The following is a 23138-nucleotide window of genomic DNA, read 5'->3' as shown; positions in this document are numbered from 1 at the left end:
CATAAAATAAATGAAATTTAAATCGCAATAATTTATTGTTATCGGAATGAAAAAAAGATAATAGGGGCATTTAACCTATATAATAAATGTACGTCTTCATATACATTTTAATTTCATCTAAAAAAATTATAACATAACAATCTGGAATTTCTTTCACATGTACAGGTGAAAAACACAGATAAAAACACAGGTAAAAACACAGGTAAAAAGCACAGGTAAATCAAACTAACTTTAACGAAATAGGCTATAATCACTATGAAAACATATCTCCTGATATGTGTTTTTAAAATGTATGCGTTCAGGGATACAGCCGGGGTAAGACAAGAAGCTCGCGCAAAACGTGTTGTTGTTTGTTGTAATAACAATTTTCACTAATTGGCTAAGGTTGAAGTGGTTTGACCCAAATCCATGTCTTTAAATAGCTGAGCAAGTCCCAAATAAAATTTGTTTTATTTTTCTCCGAAAACACGTACAATTATAGTATGGAAATGAACAACATAATTCACCAGATAAGGGCTAGGCATTTCAGAATCTACCTCTTGGTTTGGCATTTCTGTCTCAACCCCAAAGTAGCGAAAATCATCCATTGAAGGATTGAAATGCATCTTTAAACATTTAAGTTGTCTACAGTTCCTTTCAAGCATAATATGATAGATACGCTACTACACATCATGGATTTTTTAAACTACGTTACATACCATCATAAATATCTAAAAGAAACATTTTAAATAATCCCTCTATGCATGTATATACGCCCGATACAAAACCAAAATAAATCTGCTGCGCCCAATGCAATATTTGGGATCTTTATCTTTCTTTCTACTTCAAACTAACTTTTATTTTCTAGCGCCTTGCTTGGCACCACCTCACTTTTGGCTTGAATGTTGGGCGTTATCACAAGCAGGCAAGCACACCAGTATATCCTGTCTCCTACATACAAACACGCAAGCACGCATACACTACACAAATGGAGGCACCTCCTGAAATGACCCTAGCTGTTACTGGGACGTTAAACAAAATTAAAACCAAGTCAAACCAAACCGATACAACAAAGAAAATTGTATTGCATCTTTCTGAGTGGTATATTTCGGTTCATGATACACATTTTGAACAAACTTTTTTACCAAATAGTGCTATTTTTTGCGGAAACAGGGTCATGTTTTCTATAGTTACATTATTGGTCCCCGAATACTCTAACAGTATGATGGGAAAACATTCACGTGTAAAAGTTCTTGCTGTGATTGGTATATAACAACATTTGTATAGGTTCATGTTAGTTATGCAATGGAAATGTAAATATCGGTCCGTAAAACGTGTTTCACAGTGTATTATGACGTAACATGTACAAGGCATCATGACGTCCTTCCACGACATTTAAATTCCGTCCCATGGGCTGGAGTGATGTCACTCGTTCAAACATTTATAAATGTATGAGCTCTCATTATTAAACAAATTATAAAGAGACACATTCGGAAATGTAACGTAACCGAGGTGATTGATATACAGTAAATTGCAAGATAATACGTTTGTAAAGCAGGGCTGTATAACGCTACATCAGTAAGTATCGCCGACGGGAAAGTCACTTAAAAAAGAAATCGCTATATCACACATAGCTTACATAGATAATATATCACCTTCAGGCACTTATTCACACCTGAACAAATCACTTCTCTACACATGAGCGAACTTTCAACATTAATTTCACGAGCACCGGAGTGCGTAATTGGGCTGACTGCCGTTACGTAATGTGAGGGGGCGATTTAAACAATAACCCCGTGTGTCCTATCACAGCAACACGTGTCCCCGTGACCGTGTCATATCTGGTCAGGGACGATACTCAAAGGTGTAACGACCTTTCGGACAGTGTCCATCATTATTCAACTTTTCAATTGAATAAACCAAGCATAGTTAAGATAATTTCCGCCTTTCGTTTTGAATGCATCTGCGCAGAGACAAATGCATTTAGAGATAACAACGGCGTTCGTCAGGCTATTTGTGTTTGACGTATTACGTTGACGAGTAGCTGTCATTGAGCACGTGACTAGCTTTCTCGTAGCCCCCAGGCTATCCTACCGTATGCTAATGAGGTGCACCTTTCCTTGATTTGTGAGGACTTATCTAGGTCCGACATTTCTAAACAATAAAAAATATAATTAACGGATCACAAGGAATTTACAAAAGATTATACGGACCGGATATACCAGAGTAGAAGAGTTCTCAGGAACAGCAAGGTAAGTGGAACTAGTTCTTTGTCACTGAGAGGTGTGTACAGAGGTGGTAATGGGAAAGTCTGTGTCTATAACGCACACTAGCCAACTACTGTCTCAGTATTGAAACTCCGGGACGTTCTATCTCTACAGTGTTGGTAGTTTTGGAAACCCGAATACAACATCCAGTGTTGAGATATCTTAAATAATAGTCGTTTTCTACCATCACCGTTTTCTACCATCACCGTTTTCTACCATCACCGTTATTAAAACATACGTTATTACACAGCTACATGTTAATGTCCTGATTACAATATACGTACAACGAAACAAACGTCCGCGTTGTGTTATAAAAACAACTGAATAAATATACAAAGGACGTAAATGGGATTTCTTAAAGAACAAAAATCGGCTACTGTTTTCTAAATCGACATCAAAGATATTGCTGACACGGTGTTTGTACTTATATGACTCATAAGCGCAGCGTGATGATTTGTGACGACATACTTATAACATGTAAGGACACTTGTAATATTTGACGACACATTGATAGCCAGTGACGACACACTTATAACATGTACGGACACTTGTAATGTTTGACGACACATTGATAGCCAGTGACGACACATTAATAACATTTAACGACACATTGATAGCCAGTGACGACACACTTATAACATGTACGGACACTTGTAATATTTGACGACACATTGATAGCCAAGGACGACACACTTATAACATGTGACGACACGCTGATAACCTGTGACGACACACTGATAACATTTGACCACACACATATAAAATGTGACAATACGTTAATAAAAATTGTCGACGCACTTGTGACGACACGCTAATAACATATGACGACACCCTGATAACATGTGACGACACGCTGATAACCTGTGACAAACTCAAACCGTGTGGCTACACTACTAACATAGCGGCAAGTATGTGAGGACACAAACGTTACATGTAACGACCTGTTATTTATAATTTGTTATTTGTGAAATCCGAGTTGAACGCGTTATAAGATTGTTGACGGCTATTGGCAAACTACACAAATCTAGGTCGTGTGTGTTTTAGACCTTACAAATGTTTGCATTTGTTTTTCATAACACCGTGATTAGCCAAAACGTTCCTTTTAATGCTTATTCTCGTCTACAAGTGAGTTTTATTCTAGAAAAAAAAGAAGACAGAACTACGTCAAAATATGTTTTAAAGGTTTTCACTATATCCAGCGTGGTAAATTCTACTGCACATCAGACAAAGCTATTATGACGTCACAATTAAAATTCGCTATTCATTGTATTTGCTTGCATTTTTTGTGATAACGACAAGGAAAGTGATCTTCGATCAGTGAGAATTAAGTGTTTGGTTTGAAAAAAACTCGACTATTTTGAGTGAAGTGTCAAACTCATAGTCACTGAAAAATAATTTAACTGCATCCTCGTCTAGCTTGGGTAACTCAAACTGTATGACTTGGTGTCCAAAGTACCAATTGAACTAACACAAAAAATGTACAGAAATGTTTCAGTTTGAATTGCATATTCGACAGAAAAACGCTGGTCAATCTGAAATATATTTGGTTGGATTTCTCTTTTAAGTATGAGTTTCTTTCTGAGAATCTGACGGAATTGGTTTGTTTATAAATGTCGGCCATTGTAAGATAAGTTATTGTCTGTTTATAGGAGAGTATCGCCCGACAGACACATTGTAGTAGCCTCACTTACCTACTTTCCCTTACCTGTCAATCACGTTTTTTATAGAATGGCGATATGTCATGTACACCTGATTTAAGTGTCCAGTAATTCGTTGTTGTCGCTGCTCACGGCGAACACTCTCGTACCGTAACAGGTGATGTTCGTACTCAGTCCACACCGTGTGTGGGTCGCGATCACAACGGAATCACCAACATCCTCACTCATTATTTCGGAGTTGAGATTGTCAGTTGGTATTGTATATTAACGTTGTGCCAGGGGAATGTTATGACAAGGCTTCAACTCACTTTTATATGTATGAATATTTTTGACAATGCTGAGACTTTGTTAGACTTGTATATGTGAACGTTTATGTCCAAGGTCGGATATATCTGACAAACTTAGATATGCTTGTATTTCAGTGAATGTTTACCACAAGACTAGACATTTTGATAAACCTCTATTTCATTGAATGTTAACGACATGTCTGGAAACTTTGATATATGTATAAGTGAATGTTTATGACGAAGTGGGATACTGTGCAATGTAAGCTAAATGTTGGATAAGACCGTATGATATAGACAGGTCCTTTCTGACGCAGAAATTATTCTCCATCAATCTAGCTAGCCTCGTGGAGAGACACAAAAACTAGCGTCCTAAGCTCAAAGAAATACACAAAAACCAGCGTCCTCAGCTCAAAGAAAGACACAAAACCAGCGTCCTATGCTAACAGAGAGACACAAAAACCAGTGTCCTAAGCTCACAGAGAGACACATAAACCAATGTCCTAAACTCACATAGAGAAAACAGTCAGCCTTTTAAGTCACAGAGAGGTTAAAAATCAAACTTCTTAGCTCCCAGTCAGGTCAAAAACCAGCCTTCTAAGTTCACATACAGCCCTTTAAGTTTGTGAAGAGGTTAAAACAAGCCTTCTAAGATCACGGAGAGGTTAAAACAAGCCTACTAAGTTCACATACAGGTAAACATACAGTCCTCTAAGCTAGTGGATAGGTCAAAACAAGCCTTCCAAGCTCACGGAGAGGTAAAAAACCGGCCTTCAGCTCACAGTCTGGTCAAAACCAAACTTCTCCATAGTCAAGCTCAAGGAAAGGTCGATAACCAGCCCTCTCTATGCTTACGGAGAGGTCAAAAACCAGCTCTCTCTATGCTCGCGGAGAGGTAAAAAACAGCCCTCTCTATGCTCAAGGAGCGGTCAAAAACCATCCGTTTCTATGCTCACAAAGAGGTCAAAACCCAGCCCACTCTAAGCTCATTGAGAAGTAAAAAATCAGCCCTCTCTATGCTCACGGAGAGGTAAAAAATCAACCCTCTCTATGCTCACGGAGAGGTCAAAAATCAGACCTCTTTATACTCACGGAGAGGTAAAAAACAAGCCCTATTTATGCTCACGGAGAGGTCAAAAACCAGCCTTCAAAGATCACGGAGAAGTCAAAGATCAGCCCTCTTTATGCTCACAGAGAGGTCAAAAACCAGTCCTCTTAATGCTCACGGAGAGGTCTAAAACCAGCCTTCAAAGATCACGGAGAAGTCAAAGATCAGCCCTCTTTATGCTCACGGAGAGGTAAAAAACAAGCCCTATTTATGCTCACGGAGAGGTCAAAAACCAGCCTTCAAATATCACGGAGAAGTCAAAAACCAGCCCTCTTAATGCTCACGAAGAGGTCAAAAACCAGCCTTCAAAGATCACGGAGAGGTAAAGAATCAGCCCTCTTTATGCTCACGGAGAGGTAAAAAAATCAGCCCTCGTTATGATCACGGAGAGGTCAAAGATAAGCCCTCTTTATGCTCACGGAGAGGTCAAAAACCAGTTTTCTTTATGCTCACGGAGAGGTCAAAAACCTGTCTTCAAAGATCACGGAGAGGTCAAAAAACAGCCCTTTTTATGCTCACGAAGAGGTAAAAAAAACAGCCTTCAAAGATCACGGAGAGGTCAAAAATCAGCCCTCTTAATGCTCACGGAGAGGTCAAAAACAAGCCCTCTCTATGCTAATAGAGAGACACAAAAACCAGTATTCTAAGCTCGTGGAGAAGTTAAACCCAATCCTTTGTAGGCTCATTGAGAGACCCAAAAAAGGCCGCCCTAGTTCGTTGATAGACCAACCTTTCACATCAGTTTGCGGATAGATACAAAGGCATTTAGGTCAGCGCTTGGATCGACACAAAAAGAATACGAAAACTATCCATCTCAGCACATGGAAAGGTACGAAAGTGTATCAAAAGCAATTCATAGACAGAAAAAAGTGCGGCCATTGCGGTTAAATATTGTTGACGAGTGTATCACGATAATTTCGTGTTATGAATGCCCCAGTCAGTGTCTGAACTATGATAATCTTGTTTTTTTTATTCCGACCACAACTTTGACACAACACAGCGGTAATACAGTTGATAAAATCACCTAGAATATGATGACGTAAATGTGTATTCACTAACTTGTTTCTAACCAATCATACAACTCTGACGTATGAAATTGCTCTCAAACTGCATACGTTGTTTTGTTTATATGGTACGCTTCATCGGCAAAATAATGTCTTTTTGGACTGGTAATGCAACAGCGACCAAGGAATGCCAGTTCAAGAAAGACGTGGGAACGATGGAAGGGAAAAATGTATTGACCATTTGTAAGAACGTTTTACACCACAATATTTGTTGTGTCTATTTCCCCCTCCGGATCCCACTACATACATCACCCAAGTATCCTATATATAGTTACCACAGAATCAAAGACGTATATTTAACAACGTCAGTTAATCTATCATTCAAGATTTATATAGCTACGTAGCTATTGATTGGCTTTTAGAACTTACAAGAAAGTGATGGCCAAACAGCAGGTGAACTGGCATGTCAATACAGACGACAACAATCAGGAAGTAGGAATAGTGCCACCGACCTGTCAAGGAATCTCGTCGACGAATTTATACAATGACTAGTGATTTGTGTATGTTATTTAGCGATCTGGCTTGTTTACGATGTAATAATACCAATATATAATACAAAAGCTGACAATCAAAGGCCATGAAAAAACGCCAACTGAAAAGCACTTGCTAATTTGAATCAAGTAGTTGATAATCAATTATAATTATATGTTGTTTTTCATGTTCTGAAACACTTGATACATGTGTCGTTGATGGGACTTTAATTACCATGCAGCACGAGACATAATTCTTAGCGTATTAATACAACACTGACCGGAACTACAATATCCAATGTAAATAAACATGACGGCTGCTGAAATATCGCTGGACATTGTGAGACTTGAAAATGTTATTGTAAATTTATGTGCAAAATAAAATAAATAAATAAGAAATACTTTTATTACAACAAAAACAAGACCCGCAATGTCTGCAATATCGTACAAAATGCACATCGGTTGAAAACCAATGCTGGCAATGGAAACAAATTTCACGCTCATGCAATTCATCAGAAATATCGTCTGTTACACTGCACTGATCAACAGGGGTTCGTTACAAATGTCTGAAATACACATATTCTATAGACCTACTGACACATATGTTACAGACCTACTGATATGAGTCACAGTTCATAAACATTTCAGACATTTGTAACGAACCCCTGTGGTCTGTCGCAAGATCACTCACTTCAAACGCTATCAGTTTGGAGGGCAAGGTCGGATTTACGGTGTTCACTGTATTTATCCATGCGCGAAATTTGTTCCGGGGAAAAATCGAAACAATTTCAAATCTAACTTTCAGCTCAGAGTTCTATTGTTAAACTTAAATCACCCTATATACATACCATACGCAATGGTATTGTGGAATAAAATTGAAGTGTTTGTTAAAATTTCAAAGTATTACGTTGTTTGCCAATCAGCAAGCGACATTACGCTGTTCTGACTATTGAACGAAATTGTGTGGACTGTCGATAAGGTGGGAATTTAAAATTTAAAATATCAATTGTAAGTTAAAAAAGAACATAAGAGACAGAGAAAACGTAAATATAAGTATTAGACATTATATGTTGTTTGCTTGCAAATCTGTGCCATTCAAATAGATCATAAATACCATGCAAAAACAGTTCAATGCTGAAGAATATAAGGCAAATTTTGTAGATATTACGTTATGTTTATTTCACAGAACCAAATATGGTTTTCCTAACAAACTCGCAAGTCGGGAAGAATGACAATTTGCAACAACTGGCATGCTTCTTCATTTAGTAACTTTTTAATGACATAACTACGAGCATTAAGTAACTTTTAAATGACATAACTAAGAGCATTTTCAAGAAATTTAGACATTATCCATATAGAAGTCTGGCCTCTCAAAATGTGAAATATGTCCGTTCATTTCCCTTTAATAGTGTATTGCGTTCCCCGTATACCTCGGATGAACTATATCAAATGGCATTATCAACGTTAACATGGTACCATTCAGGTACGTTAAACCGACGCATCACAGGTCTTAAAAGCGTTTTTGGTAGATAAGCCAATATCATTTCGACAAAATTCAAAGAGTTCCTTAAAACATAAATTTTTTGTGGTATCACTTTCCCCAGATAGGTAATTCGATGAAATTCTGTTTGTACACTTGTAAAACAGGCTTAACATCGTAGAATATTGCGACCAACGGAAGGAGGCGTTCTGGAAGCGTATACCATACGCTGTAAAGTATTTTAAGATAAGATTCTAGTGACTTCGATGTTGTAATGTTGAAACATTTTAAATCATTGTTCCCTTGTATGAAACATTTCGCCAAAAGGTTACAAAGTCGAAACAGCAGCTTTTTAACAAACACTTCAGTTTTATTCCACAATACCATTGCGTATGATATGTATATAGGGTGATTTAAGTTTATCAACAGAACTCTGAGCTGGAAGTTACATTTGAAATAGTTTCGATTTTTCCCCGGAACAAATTTCGCGCATGGATAAATACAGTGAACACCGTAAATCCGACCTTGCCCTCCACGAGGGAGTTATTTTTGGAAGTTAAATGAGCAAAGAGAAAAGTTCGAATTTGTGAAGAATCCAGACGTGAATTTATTTGTTGATTGTATGGGAATCTGACTGCAGTCGGTAGATTCTATAACAGCCTCGTTATAGATTCTAGTGACTTCGATGTTGTAATGTTGAAACATTTTAAATCATTGTATCCTTGTATGAAACATTTCGCCAAAAGGTTACAAAGTCGAAACAGCCGCTTTCGAACAAAAAGTTGACAATATAACATTAAAGACAGCGTAACACGTCATTTTTCAACTTCCTAACACATTTACACCTTTTTGAGATTACTGAAGAAATTTTAGACTTTGAAGAATTTTTGTTTGAGAGAGTAACAATCTTATGTCTGAAATCAAAGCATGCCAGTGCAAAATGATTCAATGTCATTCAAACGTTATATAGATGTTCCAAAACGAGTGATGGTTGGTTATCATGTTAATCTTACTCGAGTAAGTTATTTGTCTAATTGTATAAAGTCAGACACGGGGTTACCGAGTATACACGATTCTTGTTTGCGATTGGAGAAATAATTGCCATGAACAATGACGTCATAATTGAAGCTGACGTCGTAAAGCATTGCTATCTGACGTCATAATTAGATGATTGACCGATGAAATAACGTCGATGGCGTTACCTACAAGTGGGTCACCAAATCCTAGCAGATTTATCCAATGAGTCGGTAGTGAGGGAATCTGTAGTGGTTATGGGAGAAAAGACATGATGTACTACATGTATCACTCTTGTCCGCATTTTGCTGTTGAAGTATAAAGTTAACCTGCATGTGCCTATATTGTTCAATTTGATATGCCAGTGTCTAGAGTTTGATTATTGTAATGATCTATCACACATGCTTGTAAGTAATGCTATATGACATTTGACATAGGCCTGTATTTGCTATTTCATTACATATTGCTTGTATGTGCTATTGAAATATCACACGTGTTTCAGTTACAGTGTTATCAAATATGTAAATTGATACAAACAGCAGGTCTGTTGATGTACAAGCACGTTGCAAAAAAGCTGAAGTGACTGATGGATGTAGTTTCGGTACGGTGCATGATGTGTATTACATTACATACTTGTGATGATACGCTTTTTGTTTGAGATAATGTTATTTAATGTAATGATGTTCAGGCAGGCATTAATCTTGTCAGTCACTAACACTTAAATTATGTAGACAAACACCGTGTATGATGATGGATGGCATATGTGTAGCCAGGATGTTCCTACAACATATAGGGCGCATGTGTCGAGGGTCTGGTTATAGTACAACACTCCGAGGGTCAGGTGTCCGAGGGTCTGGCTATAACACAACACTCCGAGGGTCTGGTTATAACACAACACTCCGAGGGTCTGGTTATAGTACAACACTCCGTCGGGTCAGGTGTCCGAGGGTCTGGTTATAATACAACACTCCATTGGGTCAGGTGTCCGAGGGTCTGGCTATAACACAACACTCCGTTGGGTCTGGTTATAATACAACACTCCGTCGGGTCAGGTGTACGATGGTCTGGCTTTAACACAACACTCCGTTGGGTCAGGTGTCCGAGGGTCTGGTTATAATACAACACTCCATTGGGCCAGGTGTCCGAGGGTCTGGTTATAATACAGCCCTCCGTCGGGCCAGGTGTCCGAGGGTCTGGCTATAACACAACACTTCGTCAGGTCAAGTGTCCGATGGTCTGGTTATAATACAGCACTCCGTTGGGTCAGGTCTCCGAGGGTCTGGTTATAATACAACACTCCGTTGGGTCAAGTGTCCGAGGGTCTGGCTATAACACACCAGTCCGTCGGGCCAGGTGTCCAAGGGTCTGGCTATAACACACCAGTCCGTCGGGCCAGGTGTCCGAGGGTCTGGTTATAATACAGCACTCCGTTGGGTCAGGTGTCCGAGGGTCTGGTTATAATACAACACTCCATTGGGTCAGGTGTCCGAGGGTCTTGCTATAACACAACACTCCGAGGGTCTGGTTATAATACAACACTCCGTCGGGTCAGGTGTCCGAGGGTCTGGCTATAACACAACACTCCGTTGGGTCAGGTGTCCGAGGGTCTGGTTATAATACAACACTCCATTGGGCCAGGTGTCCGAGGGTCTGGTTATAATACAGCACTCCGTCGGGCCAGGTGTCCGAGGGTCTGGCTATAACACAACACTCCGTCGGGTCAGGTGTCCGAGGGTCTGGCTATCACACAGCACTCCGTCAGGCCAGGTGTTCGAGAGTCTGGCTATAACACAACATTCCGTTGGGTCAAGTGTCCGAGGGTCTGGCTATAACACACCAGTCCGTCGGGCCAGGTGTCCAAGGGTCTGGCTATAACACACCAGTCCGTCGGGCCAGGTGTCCGAGGGTCTGGCTATAACACAACACTCCGTTGGGTCAGGTGTCCGAGGGTCTGGCTATAACACACCAGTCCGTCGGGTCAGGTGTCCGAGGGTCTTGCTAAAACACAATACTCCGTTGGGTCAAGTGTCCGAGGGTCTGGCTATAACACAACACTCCGTCGGGTCAGGTGTCCGAGGGTCTGGCTATCATACAACACTCCGTGGGGTCAGATGTCCGAGGGTCTGGCTATAACACAACACTCCGACGGGTAAGGTGCCGAGGGTCTGGCTATAACACAACACTCCGCGGAGTCAAGTGTCCGAGGGTCTGGCTATAACACTCCCACTCCGTGGGGTCAGATTTCCGAGGGTCTGGCTATAACACACCAGTCCGTCGGGCCAGGTGTCCAAGGGTCTGGCTATAACACACCAGTCCGTCGGGCCAGGTGTCCGAGGGTCTGGCTATAACACACCAGTCCGTCGGGTCAGGTGTCCGAGGGTCTTGCTAAAACACAATACTCCGTTGGGTCAAGTGTCCGAGGGTCTGGCTATCATACAACACTCCGTGGGGTCAGATGTCCGAGGGTCTGGCTATAACACAACACTCCGACGGGTAAGGTGCCGAGGGTCTGGCTATAACACAACACTCCGCGGAGTCAAGTGTCCGAGGGTCTGGCTATAACACTCCCACTCCGTGGGGTCAGATTTCCGAGGGTCTGGCTATAACACACCAGTCCGTCGGGCCAGGTGTCCAAGGGTCTGGCTATAACACACCAGTCCGTCGGGCCAGGTGTCCGAGGGTCTGGCTATAACACACCAGTCCGTCGGGTCAGGTGTCCGAGGGTCTTGCTAAAACACAATACTCCGTTGGGTCAAGTGTCCGAGGGTCTGGCTATCATACAACACTCCGTGGGGTCAGATGTCCGAGGGTCTGGCTATAACACAACACTCCGACGGGTAAGGTGCCGAGGGTCTGGCTATAACACAACACTCCGCGGAGTCAAGTGTCCGAGGGTCTGGCTATAACACTCCCACTCCGTGGGGTCAGATTTCCGAGGGTCTGGCTATAACACACCAGTCCGTCGGGCCAGGTGTCCAAGGGTCTGGCTATAACACACCAGTCCGTCGGGCCAGGTGTCCGAGGGTCTGGCTATAACACACCAGTCCGTCGGGTCAGGTGTCCGAGGGTCTTGCTAAAACACAATACTCCGTTGGGTCAAGTGTCCGAGGGTCTGGCTATCATACAACACTCCGTGGGGTCAGATGTCCGAGGGTCTGGCTATAACACAACACTCCGACGGGTAAGGTGCCGAGGGTCTGGCTATAACACAACACTCCGCGGAGTCAAGTGTCCGAGGGTCTGGCTATAACACTCCCACTCCGTGGGGTCAGATTTCCGAGGGTCTGGCTATAACACACCAGTCCGTCGGGCCAGGTGTCCAAGGGTCTGGCTATAACACACCAGTCCGTCGGGCCAGGTGTCCGAGGGTCTGGCTATAACACACCAGTCCGTCGGGTCAGGTGTCCGAGGGTCTTGCTAAAACACAATACTCCGTTGGGTCAAGTGTCCGAGGGTCTGGCTATCATACAACACTCCGTGGGGTCAGATGTCCGAGGGTCTGGCTATAACACAACACTCCGACGGGTAAGGTGCCGAGGGTCTGGCTATAACACAACACTCCGCGGAGTCAAGTGTCCGAGGGTCTGGCTATAACACTCCCACTCCGTGGGGTCAGATTTCCGAGGGTCTGGCTATAACACACCAGTCCGTCGGGCCAGGTGTCCAAGGGTCTGGCTATAACACACCAGTCCGTCGGGCCAGGTGTCCGAGGGTCTGGCTATAACACACCAGTCCGTCGGGTCAGGTGTCCGAGGGTCTTGCTAAAACACAATACTCCGTTGGGTCAAGTGTCCGAGGGTCTGGCTATCATACAACACTCCGTGGGGTCAGATGTCCGAGGGTCTGGCTATAACACAACACTCCGACGGGTAAGGTGCCGAGGGTCTGGCTATAACACAACACTCCGCGGGGTCAAGTGTCCGAGGGTCTGGCTATAACACAACACTCCGTGGGGTCAAGTGTCCGAGGGTCTGGCTATAACACAACACTCCGTGGGGCCAGATGTCCGAGGGTCTGGCTATAATACAACACTCCGTGGGGTCAAGTGTCCGAGGGTATGGCTATCACATAACAGTCCGTCGGTACAGGTGTCCGAGGGTCTGGCTATCACACAGCACTACGTTGGGCCAAGTGTCCGAGGGTCTGGCTATAACATACATGTAACATTCTGTGTGGTCAAGTGTCCAAGGGTCTGGGTATAACACAACACTCCGTGGGGTCAAATATCCGAGGGTCTGGCTATAACACAAAATTCCGTGAGGTCAAATGTCGTAGATATGTTGTCCTTGCTTACGATGTCTTCAAGCAGATGATAACGTGAAATGTGTGTGAGCGCTGAATTGGGACTGTTTGTGTGTGTGAGGGATGTGTAGGGATTGTGTGTGTGTGTACGAGCGCTGTGTGTAAGGACTGTTTGGGTGTGTGAGGGCTGTGTGTAGTGACTGCTTGTGTGTGTGAGGGCTGTGTGTAGGGACTGTTTGTGTGTGTGAGGGCTGTGTGTAGGGACTGTTTGTGTGTGAGGGCTGTGTGTAGGGACTGTTTGTGTGTGAGGGCTGTGTGTAGTGACTGTTTTTGTGTGTGAGGGCTGTGTGTAGGGATTGTTTATGTGTGTGAGCGCTGTGTGTAGGGGCTGTTTGGGTGTGTGAGGGCTGTGTGTAGTGACTGCTTGTGTGTGTGAGGGCTGTGTGTAGGGACTGTTTGTGTGTGTGAGGGCTGTGTGTAGGGACTGTTTGTGTGTGAGGGCTGTGTGTAGGGACTGTTTGTGTGTGAGGGCTGTGTGTAGTGACTGTTTTTGTGTGTGAGGGCTGTGTGTAGGGATTGTTTATGTGTGTGAGCGCTGTGTGTAGGGGCTGTTTGGGTGTGTGAGGGCTGTGTGTAGTGACTGCTTGTGTGTGTGAGGGCTGTGTGTAGGGACTGTTTGTGTGTGTGAGGGCTGTGTGTAAGGACTGTCTGTGTGTCTTTGGATTGTTTCTGAAGTATATGTAACAGCTGTGTGTGAGAGTTGTATGTGAGTTGCGGTAAGACAGCGGGATAAAAAACCTTCTTTTATATATGGGCATGTCTATTATAAATAGATTGTGCTATATTTAACTAAGGATTGATTTGATTAGCATGTTTATTTATAAAAAAGTACATGTGTAAATCGTCTTCATAAAATATACGGATTATATTAACTTTATTAGAATAATGGAAAGGACAGAAACGTGACATGTGTTTTGGTGATACGCTGGCTTCTCGTGACCGCTAGTCACGGTGCCTTGGGTAACTCAAAATACCAAGCAGTGACACGTAGTCGAGCAGAGTATTGAATTACTCGTACTGTATGGTTACACTTCATAACAATTTATCTTGTTCAAGGTCAAATGGGTCAAATACTAGCATGTTAAAAACCAAGCAACATTGTTCTGAACAACCAGACCGTCTAGAGGCAGGATGCTTGGATATAGCGTGTAGACTAGCAGATATATGGTGTAGACTAGCAGTAGATATACCGTGTAGACTAGCAGTAGATATATCGTGCAGAATAGCAGTAGATATATCGTGTAGAATAGCAGTAGATATATCGTGTAGAGTAGCAGTAGATATATAGTGTAGACTAGCAGTAGATATATCGAGTATACTAGCAGTAGATATATCGTGTAGAGTAGCAGTAGATATATCATGTAGACTAGCAGTAGATATATCGTGTAGACAAGCAGTAGATATATCGTGTAGACTAGCAGTAGGTATATCGTGTACACTAGTAGTAGATATATCGTGTAGACTAGCAGTAGATATATCATGTAGACTAGCAGTTGATATATCATGTAGACTAGCAGTAGATATATCATGTAAACTAGCCGTATATATATTGTGTTAGGTCAAAGGTTAGCTGAGTGCTGGTTTGTATCAAACGTAAACATAGACCGTGTTGTGTGTAAAAAGCTTTAAGAATCTCCGTCTTCATTTCCGTAAGGTTTATGATAATGTTATTTGGCCAATAAGTACCTTGCATGAAGTTCTATAAAGTTTCCTAGTATAAATGACCTTGACCTTATTTCAATATGTAAGGAACCTTAATCATCATTCTGTAAAGCCGTCGTACATGGATTATGTTGACCATCAGTACAATTGTTTTCGAACATGATTTGATAAGATCAAAGGTCAACTTTGAGCTTTGACCACGGTAAACATAGGCTAAAAGGGGTAAATAGCGTTCAAAATTTCTTCTGAAGTTTAAAAAGGCACAGCGTCCTTAAATCAAGCCTAATGAAGTGTTCCAAAGATTCCATCGATAAATGGCATTGATCTCTCAAGGTTACAAAATATGATTTAACGAAGAATAATGTAAAAGATTTTTTTTCATTTAACTTTAGATGTGGCTCTTTGTCCCTTGAAATTGAAAAAGGTAGGCATGCCCGACCTGTGATTCCTGTCAATAATAGGTTATGTAAATTGTGCAACAATGATGTAGTAAACGAGTATCATTTTTTAATGGAATGTATTTTTTATGATGATCTTAGATCTGTAATTTCAACGAAAGCAAACAATGTATAAGATTTTTTCAATGATATGAACATGTGTGAACCAGTTCTCCAAAAGACACTAGCTACCCAACGTTCTGTTATGTGGAGGAGGAGGAGAACTATGTTTCTCCCATATTAAATTATGTATTATAATTAGATGTGCAGGTATGAGGTGGGGGTATATAACTTGTCAGTGGGGATAGGCCCAACCACTCTTGTATATCTCTTACCCTGGTGGGCTTCATGATAGTATATATATATGGAAATTTTAGAGGTCCTGCTACAAATTAAATTTTACCAAGCATAATTGTTTTTACAAAAACTAGTTAATAACATTACATGTTTGAAGATAGTTTTAAAAGTAGTTAGTTTGATTGTTCTTTTGACGTGTCTAATAAGTCATTTTGGCTAGCCACATTTTATATTCAAAGGTATATGTATTGTGATTTTATGAATACTAGGTGTTTGACACGAAAATAAACTATTTGAACTTTGAACTTTGAACTTGAGTTATAGAGTCATGATACCTGTGAACATAGACCAGAAGTGAGAATCGTTCTCCACGATAATGTGTTGAGGTCGAAAGTGAAATTTAAGTTCTTAGCAAGATCGACTGTCAACATAGTATATTATAGGAATTTTTGTGAGAAAATTTCTTTATTTCATAAGGCCTAGTGGCCGGGTATTAGGCCCAATGTCAAATATGTTAAAACTTGAAACAACATCATCTAACGAACTGTAATGTATAATGCAAAAAGATAATACACGTGGATAAAATAACTGTATTATGTCGACCAGCGTTGCAAATATTGTTCTAATTTACTGTATTGAGGTCAATGGTCCACTTGGAGTGGCGACTGCGTCACATGGGAACATTGACTGTATTGAATACCACTTTAGAAATGGCCACATGGTCGTTTAGTCATAGCTGAAAATGGTTAATGTCTCCGCCCTATATCTGTATCTATTTTCCCTGGGTGTGAAGAAACGAAAAACATGTACAATCATGCAACCAGCATTAGCTCTGTTGAAGGCCCCTAAGGACTTAAACCCGTGGACATGTCATACAAAAGATAGAGATTCCCACCTGATAACCAATTCATAGAACCATGGATTTTATACTTTGTCATTAAGTATCTTTGGACCTTTGGACCTGTGAATCAAATGTTATTCAGGCAACAATGTTTTCAGTGAGGTAGCACTATAAAGTCGGCATCAGTTCCGCGCTATCACAAGGAGACAAACACGAACATATCGCAGCCTCCCAAAACACACACGCATATACACTACAAGCATGCATCTTGCACACAAGGGAGGCCGTCCTTAAATGACCATAGGTGTTGATCGGACGTGAAACAATGCTAAACCAAAACAAAACAAACCAGATACTGAGCTCTTAACATGAAAAATAGTTAAATATTACTTACTAGAAAATGTTGTTCATCAGAAATTTCTATATGGGTGGTGTTATAGTATGTTGTGTATATGAAAAATATATACGAGTTGTGAGGTGCTGTTTTAATGTTGTTTGTATAAATACTCGGTATAACTGGGGATGATTTTTTTTTATATATATAAACGATATTTAACTGGCGGTGTGATGTTTTTATTGTCAAACGCAAAATGGCCTGACGTAGGATGTTGTAATGTTGAGATATGTATTAATATGTCTGATAATGGCCTGACGTAGGATGTTGTACTGTTGTGATATGTATTAATATGTCTGATAATGGCCTGACGTAGGATGTTGTAATGTTGAGATATGTATTAATATGTCTGATGATGGCCTGACGTAGGATGTTGTAATGTTGAGATATGTATTAATATGTCTGATGATGGCCTGACGTAGGATGTTGTAATGTTGAGATATGTATTAATATGTCTGATGATGGCCTGACGTAGGATGTTGTATTGTTGAGATATGTATTAATATGTCTGATGATGGCCTGACGTAGGATGTTGTATTGTTGAGATATGTATTAATATGTCTGATGATGGCCTGACGTAGGATGTTGTATTGTTGAGATATGTATTAATATGTCTGATGATGGCCTGACGTAGGATGTTGTATTGTTGAGATATGTATTAATATGTCTGATGATGGCCTGACGTAGGATGTTGTATTGTTGAGATATGTATTAATATGTCTGATGATGGCCTGACGTAGGATGTTGTATTGTTGAGATATGTATTAATATGTCTGATGACGGCCTGACGTAGGATGTTGTACTGTTGACATATGTATTAATATGTCGGATAACGGCCTGACGTAGGATGTTGTATTGTTGAGATATGTATTAATATGTCTGATGATGGCCTGACGTAGGATGTTGTATTGTTGAGATATGTATTAATATGTCTGATGATGGCCTGACGTAGGATGTTGTATTGTTGAGATATGTATTAATATGTCTGATGATGGCCTGACGTAGGATGTTGTATTGTTGAGATATGTATTAATATGTCTGATGATGGCCTGACGTAGGATGTTGTATTGTTGAGATATGTATTAATATGTCTGATGATGGCCTGACGTAGGATGTTGTATTGTTGAGATATGTATTAATATGTCTGATGATGGCCTGACGTAGGATGTTGTATTGTTGAGATATGTATTAATATGTCTGATGATGGCCTGACGTAGGATGTTGTATTGTTGAGATATGTATTAATATGTCTGATGATGGCCTGACGTAGGATGTTGTATTGTTGAGATATGTATTAATATGTCTGATGATGGCCTGACGTAGGATGTTGTATTGTTGAGATATGTATTAATATGTCTGATGATGGCCTGACGTAGGATGTTGTATTGTTGAGATATGTATTAATATGTCTGATGATGGCCTGACGTAGGATGTTGTATTGTTGAGATATGTATTAATATGTCTGATGATGGCCTGACGTAGGATGTTGTATTGTTGAGATATGTATTAATATGTCTGATGATGGCCTGACGTAGGATGTTGTATTGTTGAGATATGTATTAATATGTCTGATGATGGCCTGACGTAGGATGTTGTATTGTTGAGATATGTATTAATATGTCTGATGATGGCCTGACGTAGGATGTTGTATTGTTGAGATATGTATTAATATGTCTGATGATGGCCTGACGTAGGATGTTGTATTGTTGAGATATGTATTAATATGTCTGATGATGGCCTGACGTAGGATGTTGTATTGTTGAGATATGTATTAATATGTCTGATGATGGCCTGACGTAGGATGTTGTATTGTTGAGATATGTATTAATATGTCTGATGATGGCCTGACGTAGGATGTTGTATTGTTGAGATATGTATTAATATGTCTGATGATGGCCTGACGTAGGATGTTGTATTGTTGAGATATGTATTAATATGTCTGATGATGGCCTGACGTAGGATGTTGTATTGTTGAGATATGTATTAATATGTCTGATGATGGCCTGACGTAGGATGTTGTATTGTTGAGATATGTATTAATATGTCTGATGATGGCCTGACGTAGGATGTTGTATTGTTGAGATATGTATTAATATGTCTGATGATGGCCTGACGTAGGATGTTGTATTGTTGAGATATGTATTAATATGTCTGATGATGGCCTGACGTAGGATGTTGTATTGTTGAGATATGTATTAATATGTCTGATGATGGCCTGACGTAGGATGTTGTATTGTTGAGATATGTATTAATATGTCTGATGATGGCCTGACGTAGGATGTTGTATTGTTGAGATATGTATTAATATGTCTGATGATGGCCTGACGTAGGATGTTGTATTGTTGAGATATGTATTAATATGTCTGATGATGGCCTGACGTAGGATGTTGTATTGTTGAGATATGTATTAATATGTCTGATGATGGCCTGACGTAGGATGTTGTATTGTTGAGATATGTATTAATATGTCTGATGATGGCCTGACGTAGGATGTTGTATTGTTGAGATATGTATTAATATGTCTGATGATGGCCTGACGTAGGATGTTGTATTGTTGAGATATGTATTAATATGTCTGATGATGGCCTGACGTAGGATGTTGTATTGTTGAGATATGTATTAATATGTCTGATGATGGCCTGACGTAGGATGTTGTATTGTTGAGATATGTATTAATATGTCTGATGATGGCCTGACGTAGGATGTTGTATTGTTGAGATATGTATTAATATGTCTGATGATGGCCTGACGTAGGATGTTGTATTGTTGAGATATGTATTAATATGTCTGATGATGGCCTGACGTAGGATGTTGTATTGTTGAGATATGTATTAATATGTCTGATGATGGCCTGACGTAGGATGTTGTATTGTTGAGATATGTATTAATATGTCTGATGATGGCCTGACGTAGGATGTTGTATTGTTGAGATATGTATTAATATGTCTGATGATGGCCTGACGTAGGATGTTGTATTGTTGAGATATGTATTAATATGTCTGATGATGGCCTGACGTAGGATGTTGTATTGTTGAGATATGTATTAATATGTCTGATGATGGCCTGACGTAGGATGTTGTATTGTTGAGATATGTATTAATATGTCTGATGATGGCCTGACGTAGGATGTTGTATTGTTGAGATATGTATTAATATGTCTGATGATGGCCTGACGTAGGGTGTTGTATTGTTGAGATAGGTATTAATATGTCTGATGATGGCCTGACGTAGGATGTTGTATTGGTGAGATATGTATTAATATGTCTGATGACGGCCTGACGAAGGATGTTGTACTGTTGAGTTATGTGTTAATATGTCTGATCATGGCCTGACGTAGGATGTTGTACTGTTCAGATATGTGTTAATATGTCTAATAATGTGATGTTTTAGTGCTGTTTGTATTAAAACCCTGTATGACTGGTGTGTGATGTTGTTATCTATTCTTGTATTGTTTTTGCAGATGAAAAACTATAAAAACTCTATATGGCTGGTGCTTATGTCTGTGGTGTTCGGTGAGTATTAAAGATTATCACACCATGTTTCCAGGGCTCGGTTTTTTTGTTTCGGGTTTAAGAACCAAATAAATCAACCCTTTGGTTTGATATTTTGTCTAGTGTTTGACATCCGAATAAATCAACCCTCGAGTTGGATATTTTGTCTTGGGTTTTACAACCAAACAAATCAACACTCGCATCGGCGATTTCAATGTCACTATTTCAAGATAGGGGATGATTGTTTTTATCCCATCATTCCAATATTATCTTTGAACATTATACGTTTTGTAATCTGTTTTTATGCTGATTTGCACATGACCTCTCTCCTCGAGAGCTGATTGTGACTGCATACCTAATTGTTTCATTGCTGTATTAATATTGTTTCTTTTCACATGCTTTCTGTCATTTAGTAGGGGGTGTAGAGAAACCATACCCTAGGGGTGACAGAAGAATCATGAACCGGTAAAACAGGCTCAATGCAGTGTTGACGTGAGAAATCTACCCCACGAGGAGGGCATTGTTGACTCTCTAACCTGAGTCGGGGGAATGTATTGTTTACTGTCTAACCTGAGGCAGGGGAAGGACTTGTTGACTATCTAACCTGCGGCGGTGGAGAGGATAGTTGACTGTCTAACCTGAGGCAGGGAAGGGGATTGTTAACTGTCTAACCTGAGGAAGGGAAGGGGATAGTTAACTGTCTAACCTGAGGCGGGACGGATATTGTTGATTGTCTAACCCGAGACGGGTTAGGGGATTGTTGACTGTCTAACCTGCGGCGGGGGAGAGGATTGTTGTCTGTCTAAGTCTAACCCGAGGTGGGGAAGGTGATTGTTAACTGTCTAACCTGAGGCAGGGAAGGGGATAGTTAACTGTCTAACCTGAGGCGGGACGGATATTGTTGACTGTCTAACCCGAGACGGGTAAGGGGATTGTTGACTGTATAACCCGAGGCAGGGAAGGGATTGTTAACTGTCTAACCTGAGAGGCGGGGGGGGGGGGGGGGGGGGGAGGGAATTGTTGACTGTCTAACCCGAGAGTGGGGAGGGGATTGTTGACTGAGTCAGCCCGGATTAGACAGTGAAGAATGTCCTCCACATAGGGAGTTTCTCTGTCCTACACTCACGGGAAAGATCGTTGAAATATACGTCTATGCGGATGGGGCATATCTAGGAGAGTTATTGACACGTGCCCATTCTATGAAAGTTTTTGTAAACATGCATTCCTATTATTTCAGGCAGTTACGGGATGAGGAGAGTGTGCTACTATACTAACTGGGCTCAATATAGGCCCAAACTTGGAAAGTATACCCCGGATAATATAGACGATCGCCTGTGTTCTCATATAGTTTATTCATTCGCTAAACTTACAAAACATGCACTGACTCCATTTGAATGGAACGATGACTCTACGGAATGGTCGAAAGGAATGTGAGTATTACACAATGTATACATTGTTTTCATGTTCATTTATACTAAAAAAGATAAGACATTTATTTTCTAGGTTTTAGGTCCATGATTACTGCCAGAGTTGGGGCTCTGGGTTCAGTAAATCTTACACATATTTTTCCTCATACAAGAGGGCTTTCATTCGTCATTCCATCCAGCCATCCATCAAATTAAAAAAACAGTTTTCGATGTTCGTAATGAATTCTAAAATAACTTGATTCCTGGTGCCTTTACCTGATTTTACATTATGTAGCGAGTTAGCAAGAATCTGAGTTTACAGTGTAACTACATCTGGCCCACTGCTATCTGAATTTACGATCATCACCATCACTCTACCGGTATCTGTATTTACCAACACCTGTCGTTACCGATACCTGTCTTTACCGACAATGTCTTTGCTTACATATGATTTAAGGACCCACTGTAATACCAGATAAGATTGTATGTTCCAATAGACTTATTTCTGTCTTCGACTCTGACACTACCCATTACCGATACCTGTCTTTTCCGACAGCTGACTTTACCGACATCTGAATTCACTTCACCGGTATCTGATAGTATCGACGCTAATGTGACTAGACCGATTCCTGTCTTTCGTTTTTATTAGCTCACCTGGCCCGAATGGCCAAGTGACCTCATGGCATGGTGCGGCGTCCATCGTCCGTACTTTAAACAACTTCTTCTCAATAACCAAGAGGCACAGACTGATGATATTTGGCCAGTAGCATGCTAGGATGAAGGGCTACCAAGTTTGTTCGAAAGAATGACTTTGACCAACTTTCAATGTCACAGGGGTCAAATGTCTAAAAATCTTCAAACCACTTCTTCTCAATAACCAAAAGGCCCAGGGTACTGAAATTGGGCCTGTAGCATGCTGGGATGAAGGGCTACCAAGTTTGTTCAAACGAATGACCTTGGCCCACTTTTAACCTAATGGCCTTT

General features: G+C 40.7%; 1 protein-coding gene across 2 annotated transcripts in view; it reads left to right on the top strand.

Annotated features, from left to right (window-relative positions):
• Positions 1 to 2009: 2009 nt before the first annotated feature.
• The window catches only part of LOC110441885 (chitinase-3-like protein 1), a 45836-nt gene continuing 24707 nt past the window's right edge, over positions 2010 to 23138 (top strand). The window contains exons 1-3 of one of the 2 annotated variants that reach the window (XM_021485171.1): positions 2010 to 2231; positions 20718 to 20769; positions 21986 to 22178. In XM_021485171.1, coding sequence (XP_021340846.1) covers positions 20718 to 20769; positions 21986 to 22178 — 245 coding nt within the window. In that variant the 5' untranslated portion in view covers positions 2010 to 2231. The remainder of the gene's footprint in view (positions 2232 to 20717; positions 20770 to 21985; positions 22179 to 23138) is intronic. The other variant, XM_021485170.1, reaches the window with a different exon arrangement.

This window comes from Mizuhopecten yessoensis, unplaced genomic scaffold, assembly GCF_002113885.1.
Source record: "Mizuhopecten yessoensis strain PY_sf001 unplaced genomic scaffold, ASM211388v2 scaffold716159, whole genome shotgun sequence".
Lineage (NCBI taxonomy): Eukaryota > Metazoa > Mollusca > Bivalvia > Pectinida > Pectinidae > Mizuhopecten > Mizuhopecten yessoensis.
Note: the sequence above shows the minus strand (reverse complement) of the source record. Positions and strands in the feature narration are given on the sequence as shown.